The sequence below is a fragment of the Mirounga angustirostris genome, unplaced genomic scaffold (assembly GCF_029215605.1).
Source record: "Mirounga angustirostris isolate CCGP_5_RB_7025 unplaced genomic scaffold, mMirAng1.0.hap1 SCAF_7, whole genome shotgun sequence".
In the NCBI taxonomy this organism is placed as follows: domain Eukaryota; kingdom Metazoa; phylum Chordata; class Mammalia; order Carnivora; family Phocidae; genus Mirounga; species Mirounga angustirostris.
In genome coordinates this window covers 47944790-47956811 of record NW_026991715.1, presented here as the reverse complement: position 1 = coordinate 47956811, position 12022 = coordinate 47944790, and the positions used below count along the sequence as shown (strand labels likewise).

The 12022-nt window shown below is 36.9% G+C and overlaps 1 protein-coding gene across 9 annotated transcripts in view; it reads right to left on the bottom strand.

The window, feature by feature from the left end:
- The window catches only part of IPO11 (importin 11), a 208025-nt gene that overhangs the window by 34586 nt on the left and 161417 nt on the right, over positions 1–12022 (bottom strand). For all 9 annotated transcript variants that reach the window (XR_010413081.1, XR_010413079.1, XR_010413082.1 and 6 more), the window contains one exon: positions 6402–6497. Coding sequence is in view for 5 of the 9 variants with exons in the window: in XM_064596162.1 (XP_064452232.1) it covers positions 6402–6497 (96 nt within the window). In the remaining 4 variants the exon portion in view is untranslated. The remainder of the gene's footprint in view (positions 1–6401; positions 6498–12022) is intronic.

The following is a 12022-nucleotide window of genomic DNA, read 5'->3' as shown; positions in this document are numbered from 1 at the left end:
GAGCGTCCCTTTCCCCCTATTCCCCAGCATTAAAAACATCAACTTTTCGAAACAACTACTTCTGACCCAGTCAGTGCATACTGGTGCATTCAGTCAGAAACAGCAAGAGCTTAATTCCTAACCCACTGCATGGTCTTAACCTCCTGACACTGCAATGCTTTCATCCACCATGATCTAATACGATATAGCACAACTAGTTGGCCAAGGGATTCTGGCAATAAGTGAGAAATTATATTATTATTTAGTAATAATATTACTAAAAAGTAACGTTATTTAGTAAAATGAAATGTCTAGAAAACAATCTAAATCCCACTTTATATTTTAGAACTGAATAATAAGGAGTTCCTTCATACTTGCTATTTTATGCCGGCTGCAGATTTGAATTCTAACTGCAGTGAATTTGGATCTCCAAGAAAGTACGCTTTATGTTGCATGAAATTCCTTCACCACATTCCTAAATCTGTTAACTCATTTGAATAGTAAAAACTCTCTTTCTCCTCTCCCTAAATTAAATGATTTATCACATATATAATGCGGAGTATATTCTGCATATAAATATACATTTACACATATAATTTTTTTACAGAGACCAAAATTATTGAGAGGGCAGAATATTTTTCCTCTGCAATTCTGTAAACTGCATTCACTTGGGTCTCTGGAAGGTATAAATTGAGAGAAAAAAAATGAATTTGAAAAACCTAAAGATGAAATTCTCTCCTGAAGGTAGGTTTCCAATTAAAAGTCAAATCTCATTTTTTTGACAAATATTAAAGATAGGGAATCATTTTTTACATAAAAGGCATGGTGGGAATTAATAGATTTCTAATAAGCTAAAATATGTATGCAATGAATGTAATAAGAATAATAATAAAATAGTCTAAACTAGTGACAACTAATATGTGAACCTAGGCAGCCAGACCTTCTCACGTGCTACTCCCACTCACTAAACAGATCCAGGCACTCTAGCCACTTAAAAATTAGAATCTTTCCCAACAAGAAACTCTAACCAATGAAACACAACCAATAGTGTTAGCATGCAACATGAAACCCTTTAAATTATTTCTAATTTAAAAGGCACATGCAATAAAACCTTTCATTTAATCTAAACAAACTCACTTCGGAAAGTCACAATAAAACTAGAACTGACAGCATTATTCAACTGTCTCTGCAATGGACACTTTGGTTGGTTGTGTAACCATCCTCCTTCCCGAAGTACCCCGAATGTGCCCAGCACCCTCCTTTCCCATGCCTCTATGTGCATCCATGTCCCCGTCCGCTTCAATGAAAGCTGACCCCACGGGCACCTGGGTGGCTCAGTTGGTTAAGCGACTGCCTTCGGCTCAGGTCATGATCCTGGAGTCCTGGGATCGAGTCCCGCATTGGGCTCCCTGCTCGGCGGGGAGTGTGCTTCTCCCTCTGGCCCTCCCCCCTCTCATGTGCTCTCTCTCAAATAAATAAATAAAATCTTTAAAAAAAAAAAAAAAAGCTGACCCCAGCCCTAGTGACAGCAGCTTGACAGGCACCATGGCAATCTTACTCCGCTAACCATGACTGCTTTCTACAGAACTACGTTTAAGAAATTCTAGACGCTTATACATGAAACTGCTGGCTGAATCCTTTCTTTGTACTTCCCAAACTTTGGCAAGGGGTTTGTCAATTTCACTTCCCAATTTGCCTAAAAACAAAATATTACTTCAGGGAAGAAAGGAAAACCACTCTAACCGAAGACAAGTAGAAGGCAAATCTCAAGCCTCACTAATCTATTTTCCTGGCTTAATGAATTAACTGTACCCCAACCAAAATACAAACATATAAAGAAATCAATGCAAAAGAATGAAACTGGACCACTATCTTACACCTTACACAAAAATTAACTCCAAATGGGTTAAAGACTTGAATGTAAGACCTGAAACCATCAAACCCCTAAAAGAAAACTTAAGTGGTAAGCTCCTGACATCAGTCTTCGGGTGATGATTTTTTTGACCTGACGCCAAAGCAAAGGCAACAAAAGTAAAAATACACATGTGGAACTCTACATCAAACTAAAGACAAAATTCAGAGAGAGAACAGAACAGTGGTTCCCAGAGTTGGGAGAGTGGTGGGGGGTGGACAAAATGGGTAAAAGGGGTCAATGATGCAAACTTCCAGGTATAAAATAAGTCATGGAGATATAATATATAGCACAGTAACTATAGTTAGTAACACTCTATTGCATATTTGAAAGGTGCTTAGAGAATTAACCTTAAAAATCCTCATTACAAGAAAAAAAATTTATTAACTATGGACGGTGATGGATGTTAACTAGACTTACTGTGTTGACCATTTCACAATAAACACAAATACTGAATCATTATGTTGTACACCTAAAACTAAATATAATATTACATATGTCAGTTATACTTCAATTTAAAAAAAGAAAAAAAAAATCCAGATTCTTAAACTCTGAAAATAGAACTCTTCTTTCTTCTAAATGGATTCATTTTATATACCATTCTTAAGAAATACCAGTATCAAGATCAGTAACAGTCAACTGTTAACTACCCATTTATCTTGGAAGAAAAACTTTTCTACTACAAAAAAAAAAAAAAAAGTCCATCTTAAGATAAAAACTCACCTCCATTTTTCCCCACATAAAATGTTACATTTAATTTTTAAAAGCCTATGAGAATACAGTTATGAAGACATATTAAAGCATAAAAATAGACATAGGTTGTTAGGTGTAAGCACCAGTATCTTAAAAATTTATGTATGTCATGTCCCCCAAACTATAAATACTTGTAACTCTCTAGCCACACCCACCTGTCATCATTTCCTGCCAATCCTTCCTCCACAATCTATCTCAAACTCCTATCAGCACTAGTAGAACAGCTACCTGAAGGGCTTCTCCATTTCCCAGGCAGTACATTCTCAATTTTTAAAGGGCATGTGAATCATCTAGGGTTCCTGTTTACAAGGCAGGTTCTACTGCCATAGCCCCAAAGATTCTGATATAAGGGGTCTGGACTGGGGAAGGGAAATATGCATTTTTAACAAGCATCCCAGGTGGTTTCAACGGTCCAAGACCACTCAGTGTGAGCCTTTCCACCCCTCGCTGTCGTCCTCCATAATGCACTCAAGTGACTCTCCTGACATATAAACCTGTTCTTCGTACTTCCACACTTTAAAACTGCCACATGAACCTCCACTGACTATACAAGCTAGTCCAAATTCCTTTTCAAGCTACTTTACTAGTTGGCTCTAATCCACTACATACTCTCATAAGTTATTTGCAGTTTCCCCAAAACCTTCCTTCTTCTGTAGCTGGCATTGCTCCACTGGTCCCCATTTCCCCTTCTAGGTAGTGAACTTCAGGACAGAGCCTCAGCTGCTTCCTCATACAGCAAAATGTATGGCATAAACAAGTCTGAATAAAGAGATGAGCTGTCAACCAGGCTTCATTACTGTGGTTAAATATAACACCTGGACTGGACCACAGAATGCCCAGATAATTGGTTAATATTATTCTGGGTGTTTCTAGAGGAGATTAACATGTGAATTTGTACAGTGAGTACCACAGATTGCCCTCCCCAGTGTGCGTGAGTCTCAATCAGTTGAAGGTCTGAATAGAACAAAAGGTCTAATTAAAAGGGAATTCACTCTCTGCCTTTTAGTTGGAACATTAGTCTTCTCTGGCTCTGTGACTCAGACTAAAACTTAACACCACTGGCTCTCCTACTTTTAGGCCTTTGGACTTTGGACTTGGACTAAAACTATACTCTGGTTTGCCAATTGGAGATCTTAGGACTTCTCAGCCTCCATAATTGCATGAGTCAACTTTTTATAAATAAATCTATTTATATTTATGTTATTATAAATATATAACATAAATATAAGTATCTCTCTCTCTCTGGCATGCTCTCTCCCTTTATACACATATATATAAAAAAAACTTCTATTGGCTCTGTCTATATGGAAAACCCTAATATACTACTTATAGAGGTAAAAAAAAAACAAACCCAGGGTTTTCTTCCTTTGCTCTAATTTATTCTATACTGAGAATACAATAGGAATTCAATAGAACTAAAAATATTAACTTTCTTTGAATAAACTGTTCCAATAAACAGGAAGGGGAAGCTGGAGGATAAGTTAGCTACATAAGTAAATATTTTATGTTTCTTGAGTGCCCTTTTCTGAAAGTCTATTTATACCTTACAGTCTGATGGACTGTAATTTTTAGAACTCCACATAGTTTACAAAAAAAAAAAAAGAACTCCATGCAGTTCACAGAATTACAGAGTAGGAAGATTATCACAGATCCAGTCTAACCTCTCGTAGAAAACCTAGAAAAGTTAGGAAAATAGTTTCTCCACTGTGTTTCCACATGCCAAATACCACCCCAGGGTAAAAAGCAGTGACCAAACAATTCTGGGGAAGAAAACAGTGGTTTTATGTGCCAGCTACCCAGGCACCAAATCTAGGCCTTTGTAGTATGGATCCCAATAATGGTCTCCTAGTCAGTCTGCTTTCCTTATGCCCAACATTTTCCTCTTCCAAACCAAAACTTTCTCCCTGGCTGAGCTTGGCATCACGAGTCAAAACACCATGGTTCTAGTCTTGACTCCTCTACTCATCTGCTGTGTCACTGCACTTTTCCGAGCCTATGAAACTACACTATTTCTAAACTTTATTTCTAACAACTTCCTGACTCTCATCCCTTCCTCTTAGACCATGCTATATTTATGTCCATTTCCTATATCCTAAGTCCTATCCCTTCCTGAAGACTCTAACACACAGTGCCTCTTTTTTCCTCTATTGGAGCACAAGTTAAAATTCTACTGTTTTGTGTGCTTTGTTCAAAACATACGTAATTGCCTTTACTCATTACTAGTGTTTTCATTATGCTATTAGACACATCCTTCCCCTAAATTATATACTCTAGAGGACGAGGAACATTTGATTATATCCTAAATATTTCACAAACAGTTGTAAACTTTGTCACATATTATGCATAAATACACAGTATTTATAGTCACATGCCATAAACCCTATGTTAACTTTATAAAAACCTGGAAAAAACTGCCTACACGTACGCATGGTTTCTTATTTTGGTTGTAATCAGAGAAGTGTGAAGTTTCTTGTTTTGTTTTTTTTTAAGATTTTATTTGTCAGAGAGAGAGAGAGAGAACATACACAAGCAGGGGGAGTGGGAGAGGGAGAAGCAGGCTTCCCGCTGAGCAAGGAGCCCAAAGCAGGACTCAATCCCAGGATCCTGGGATCATGACCTGAGCCAAAGGCAGACGCTTAACCAACTGAGCCACCCAGCTATCCCAGAAGTGTGAAGTTTCTACCTCATCTGAACTCCTATATTCTTGAAGGCAAACTTATATGCCGGACACATCATATCTACGTATGTTTAATAAGATGCAACAATATAAATTTGCTTTCCATGTTTTCAACAGAATAGGATTCAAACGGCAATCTTTCCCATTTCCTACAGATTCTTTTTTTTTTTTTTAAGATTTTATTTATTTATTTGACAGAGTGAGACATGGCGAGAGAGGGAACACAAGCAGGGGGAGTGGGAGAGGGAGAAGCAGGCTTCCCGCCGAGCAGAGAGCCCGATGCGGGGCTCGATCCCAGGACCCCGGGATCATGACCTGAGCCGAAGGCAGATGCTTAACGACTGAGCCACCCAGGCGCCCCATTCTACAGATTCTTTTTAAAGAACAAAGAAAACAGGCTCAGTATACTATTGATGTAAAGTCAAGCGGCCTCAAATCTCATTAAGTCTTGCTTATCGTAATTTAACACATGCCCTTTATTAACAATAATAAGAGAAAAGGTACAGCAATTCTACTACCTATAAAAGGATGCAATGAAATGAAATTTCAAATTAATAGTTCTAGAGGTATGACATGATTTTAACTATTCTCACAAAAAATGTCATTTTAACCATTCTCTTAAAACTGGTCAAGTACCAAGTGACTCTAATATGTAAAGGTGCCAGGGATGCTTCTATCAGGCAAATACAAATACAGGATGTTTACCAATCCACTTTTCCCCATAACTTGCCTAATGGGCAGGGGAACTTTGTTAATTGAAAAAAAAGAATATATTCAAAACATCTTAAAAAAGGCATTTACATGCTAACAGAAAAACCTAATGTCAAATCATAAAATTATTATTAAACTAAAGAAGTCCAATTTGTCATTTCACTTTAATAAATTAAAGGTGATCTCAAGATCAAACTAATTAGAGGCAAAACAAATACAAAATTTTCTTTATAAAAGACAAAATTTAAACAGTCACCACACTGTGTTTATATGGTAGTAGTGAACAAAAATCATGCAGGACATAATTAATTACCCCCCCACACACACTCCACCCCAGATCAAGTGCAATTAATTAAATGATCCACCTACTCTTTATAAGTTCCTGTTTCAGGATCTTCTGTCATGACATCATGTAGGCCTTCCACTGAGATGTTTATAATCCCACAGAATTTATCCTGGATGACACTAAAATAAAAGAAAAGCAAAACAGATTGAACTGGAGTATTTTAACAGGTTATTCTTTTTTCTTTTTCTTTTTCTAATTACCCCCTTAAACATGAAGAGAAATTTTACTTCTAGGATACAAAGGAAACTTTCAAAATATGTTTCTTGTAGCAGAAATTTTACCTTTGCACATAACATTAAAATTTTCTCTTTCACTAGAGTGTTAGTGTTTAAATACCAAAAAGGTAGATCCGAAAGGAAAAATGTATTTTAACATTCTTTAACTTATTATAATAAATGTGAGTTGATTTTATAACTAAGAAGATAAAGATACAAAAATGTTGAAGATTAAAAATCTCTACTCTTCTGAAGATAATGCCAAGAAAAACAAGACAAGCCATAGACTGGGAAAAAATATTTGTAAAACATGTCTGAGAAAGCACCTGAATCCAGAACACATAAAGAACTCTAAAAGCTCAAGAAGATAACTCTGCAGTTCTTTCTGCCCATGGGTCCTGTCCCCGTGCTTTAACAAAACCACCCTATTTGCACCAAAAAAAAAAGACTACTCAATTTAAAAATTGGCAAAAACTTCAAGACACTTCACTGAACAAGATATAAAGATGGTATATGAGTACCTGAAAATACGCTCAACGTTACTAGTTATCAGAGAAATGCAAATTAAAACCAAAATGACATTTTAATTAAAAGTTAAATTTAGAAGACTAACAATACCAACTGCTGACAAAGATGAAAAACAACAGTACTTCTCAATCACAGCTATTGAGGATAAAAAAACGGCATATCCATTTTAGAAAACACACCAGCAGTTTTTATAAAATTAACACACTCCACACAACTCAGCAACCCCATTCCCACATATTTACCCAACACCAAAACAAGTAGCCTCAGATCTGTATGTAAGTATTTATGGTAGCTTTTATTCATAGTAATTCACAACTGCAAATGACCCAAATGTCTATCAACTAGTGAATGGCTAAACAAACTGTGGGATACTTACTCAACGAAATGGTTGTCAGCAATAAAAAGGAACTAAAGATACATGCAACAACATGGATAAATCTCAAAAACATTATGCTAAGAGAAATAAAACTGACTCAAAATGCTACATACTGTATGAGTCCATTTATGTGACTTTCTGGAAAGTGAAAATTATTTGTTCAGTGGTTGCTAGAGAAAGGGACACAAGGGAACTTTCTGGGGTGATGGGAGTGTTCTATATTGACTATGGTAGTGGTTATACGCTGTGTACATGTGTGAAAACTTTATGCTTAAGGAGTTTTAAGTAAGTGTACTTTAACAAGAATCTGACTTTTAAAAAGTGGAAGTACTTAACCATCCACTGAAACACGAAATTATACTTTTTGAATTTAAAACTAACTGAATAAATTATAACTCTTATCTCCAGGGACGTTCTAGAATCATTCCTACAAGAGACATACTATGTTTCTCATTCTGCATTAACATGGATGATTATTTTTTTAAATGTTCAGTAAAGAAGTACCCAACTTACCATATTTTGGGTCAGGTTCCCACCTTTATAAAGTCAAATGTTTTGTCTGTACATTCAAATGTGATCAGATTTTAGACAACTAAATCATCAGTTGGGCAAAATAATAACTAGTTGATATTCTGATACATCTTAATGTATCATCTTAATAACATCCTACTGCAGTAGTAAATATTTTTTAAGTCACTGCATTTCCTTTATACAAGAACAAAAAAATCTTTCAAGAAAGACACACACAATCTACTTTATTCAGTTCAGGGAACAACACCCAAGAAGAAAAACTAGGAAACCAAAATCGTGCCTAAAATTTCACCCACTAACTGTGATCCCACTGAAGTTAATTCAGTTCTCCAGATGTTGGTCTCCTTGTCAGTAAAATGAAGGCTGGACTGAAGTATGACAGATACGTGGAGGGAATATAGACATTGTCACTTCCTACTGCAGAGGAATTTGCCACTAATCCATTATAGCTTGCTAAGGCAGACAGGTTCTGAAATTCCTTTTTAATACAGGAGCATCCCAGATAGCTATCAACAACGATCTTGATTGGCTGAAAAAGACAAAAATCCTCCAGAACACAGCTGTTTACCAGGCCTTTTTGTCAGGATTTTTTAGGGACAATCCAGGCAGACAGCTGCCTTCTCTACTCATATCACCTCCAAGCATCAATCCCTTTTAGGAAAACCAGTAATTTCATAAGAAATCAGTGGAACAGAATTCTGAGTACAGTGTATTTTCTAAAAAAACTGAGTATCAATCTTCCTGATACATATCTGGCAATCTGAGTGTGACCACGGTCTACGAGGTGGATGAAGGTTAATTAGGAGGGAATGTAGAAGAGAGGGAAAAAAAACGGTATATATTTGACAATCAGTTCACTTGATTATAGGCTTTACTACAAATTATCGTATTGATCAATGATGATGCTACCACCACAGGCACATGTTTCTGACAAGGTAGAAAGTTCTACCTCTGCCATAAGTAGGAAAAAGTAATTAGCAATATGCTGAATAAAGGATACAGTTTTAAAACACTGAACTCTATAGACATGCACATTCACCACACTGAGCCTTCAAGGCTGAGGACAGATTTTGATAATCAAGCTGCTGCATGAATAGGGTAAACTAGTGAATGACTACACAATTCTTGCCAAAAGGCTTACCTTCACCCCTTTCTCATGAATGGTGATTTTGTTTAGAGGACACTGCTGAAACCAAAATATAGCTTGGAAAGTTCTGAGAGAAATCTAATGAGTTCGGGAACCTGAGATTTATGTAAAGCCAAGAGCTAGAAATAGTCAATGACTGACAATAAGAAGTGTTAAGAAAATTAGAATAAAGAATGGAAAATGATATTCATGGAAGCAGACTGGGACAGGCCAGAGGATACAGGTGCAAACTCTGCTCGGCTTGTACATGCCTATCCAGGCTTGGAGGAGAAGTCAGTCATGTGATCAGTGGGGTTCACCTGCCCTGTTCCCTCCCCGACCTCCAGTGGGATTTCTAGCTCTACCGGCTGAGGGGCTTGGACACGTGACTGTCTAGTAGGGGTAAGGGAAGTGAGGCAACCTCCATCAGTGGGCAGTCACTGTTTCTCATTGGGATGTGACTCATTCTGCATAGAAGGACAACAGAAGCAGAGATGTAGGTATGGGAGAGGGATGAAATTCCAGCAGACTGGGAAAACCATGCTTGCACCAGAGGGGGTGACCACAGACTTCAAGTGTGGAAAAGGGGAAAATGACTACAGCCCAGAGTAGAAAGGTCCAGGAGCTGGCTTTGAATGGGAAGATGGGAAGAGGTGACTCTCAAAAGGGAGAAGGAAGGACTGAAGAGGAGAAATGGGAGTATACATGCCATGTTCTGGGATCAGTAAAAGAAGTTACACAGAAATTCTCTTCAAAGCACTGAAGTTTGAAAAAAAACCAAAAAACAAAAAACACAAAAAGATGCACCTCAATTCCACTCATTACAGTTGTTTGGGGAAAGTACCCCCAAATAATAGGGATAACAAAAAGCCAAGAAAGGCTTGTACTTCCCAGCATGCACAACACATATTTATTTAAAGTAAATAAGCATTAAGAAGTTAAAAATTTTTTTCTTTTTAAAGTTATTATAAAAATGCTCCCTCCAAATGTGTAAATATTAACATTTTATTTTATTTTTTTTAAAGATTTTATTTATTTGACAGAAAGAGAGAGAGAGTGCACACAAGCAGGGGGAGTGGCAGGCAGAGAGAGAGGAAGAAGCAGGCTTTCCACCCAGCAGGGAGCCCGACACGGGACTCGATCCCAGGACCCCAGGGTCATGACCTGAGCTGAAGGCAGTTGCTTAACCAACTGAACCACCCAGGTGCCCCTAAATATAACATTTTAAAATGAAGCTTTTAAAATAGTTTTTTTTTACCCACGGTATTTTTATAAAGTTTTGAATATTAATCAAATAATCACTTCACTTTTTAGTCACATAATACTCTCTCTCAACCCTTATCTTTTACAAATTAAGAATCAATCTTGTTTTCCGATAATATATAATCTTTCTGAATTAAATGCTTTAAAATGTGATCAGACATTTAAAATGGAAACAAATCAAATGAGAGCTATAAACCAGAAATGAAATAGAAATAGGTTTGGAGGAGAAAAGGCATTCTCCTTAATCTTATATATATTACGTCTCTAAACAAAAGACAAGAATTAGGTGTTTTTTTGTTTTTGGGGTTTTGTTTTGGTTTTGGTTTTTTAAGAGAGCAAGCAAGAGAACAGTGAGGCAGGGCAGAGGGGGAGAGAGAGTGAGAATCTCAAGCAGACTCCACGCCCAGCACAGAGCTCGACATGAGGCTGGATCTCACAACCCTGAGATCATGACCTGAGCTGAAATCAACAGTCGGACAGGACACTTAACCAACTAAGCCACCCAGATGCCCCATTGTTCTGTTTTTTAAATAAAAAACAACCCGTTTTTCTCTTCCATATGTGCTACATATTGAGTTCTGAGTTAACACTTTATAAACATTCTTCTCAGTGTGTCATCTTTTAATGTCCTCTCGCGCACATCAGTCAAATCTGGTATATAATGTGGAAGAAGTGAAGGCAGCCAGGGGAAACTATGTAATTTTAAATCTCACTTGGTTCTTAACCTCTCAAACCTGTGCTTACTAAGAAGAGACAGTTCATATTAAGTAGGAGGCAGCAATCTAGAGTCCTGAAAGGAATAGCTAAACTCCCTGCTAGTCTCTATACAGCTTCCATAGCACAGTAGGTAAATCGAAACTTAAGAGGTTAAAAAATAAAAAGCTGATTATTGATTATTCCAGCCCAAACTTTACATTTTGTTATAGTCCTAAGGTCAGATTTCAGAAGACTGGCTCAATGAGTATTAATAAAAGGTGGGCTTATACCAGGATACCAATTTATTTACAAAAAAATAAGTGATTAGAGTGTCATATTACCCTTGCCAAACCTTCCTGGTGAATTGGTCACCAAGGTTACATTCATTCATTTTAGTCAACATTTTATGAGTCCATAAAATGTGTCAGACATTATGGTAAGCTCTGGAGATTTAAAAAATGGCCACCTCCAAGAATATGCAATGTGAAAAGAGCAGTCTCTTCAAAAAAATGTAAATGGGAAAAATGGACAGCTACATGACAAAGCATGAAACTAGGCCACTTTTTCACACCATGCACAAAAATAAAATGAATTAAGGACCCAAATGTGAGACCTGAAACCATAAAAATCCTTGAAGAGAGCACAGGCAGTAATTTCTCTGACATCGACTATAGCCAACATTTTTCTAGATAAGTCTCCTGACGCAAAAGAAACAAAAGCAAACATAAAAATAATAAACTAAAAACCTAAAAAAATTAAAAAAAAAAAAAAGCTTCTGCACAGTGAAGGAAACAATCAACAAAACTAAAAGGCAACCTACGGAATGGGAGAAGATACTTGCAAATGAAATATCCAATACAGGGTTAGTACCCAAAATATATAAAGAACTTATACAACTCAACACCAAAA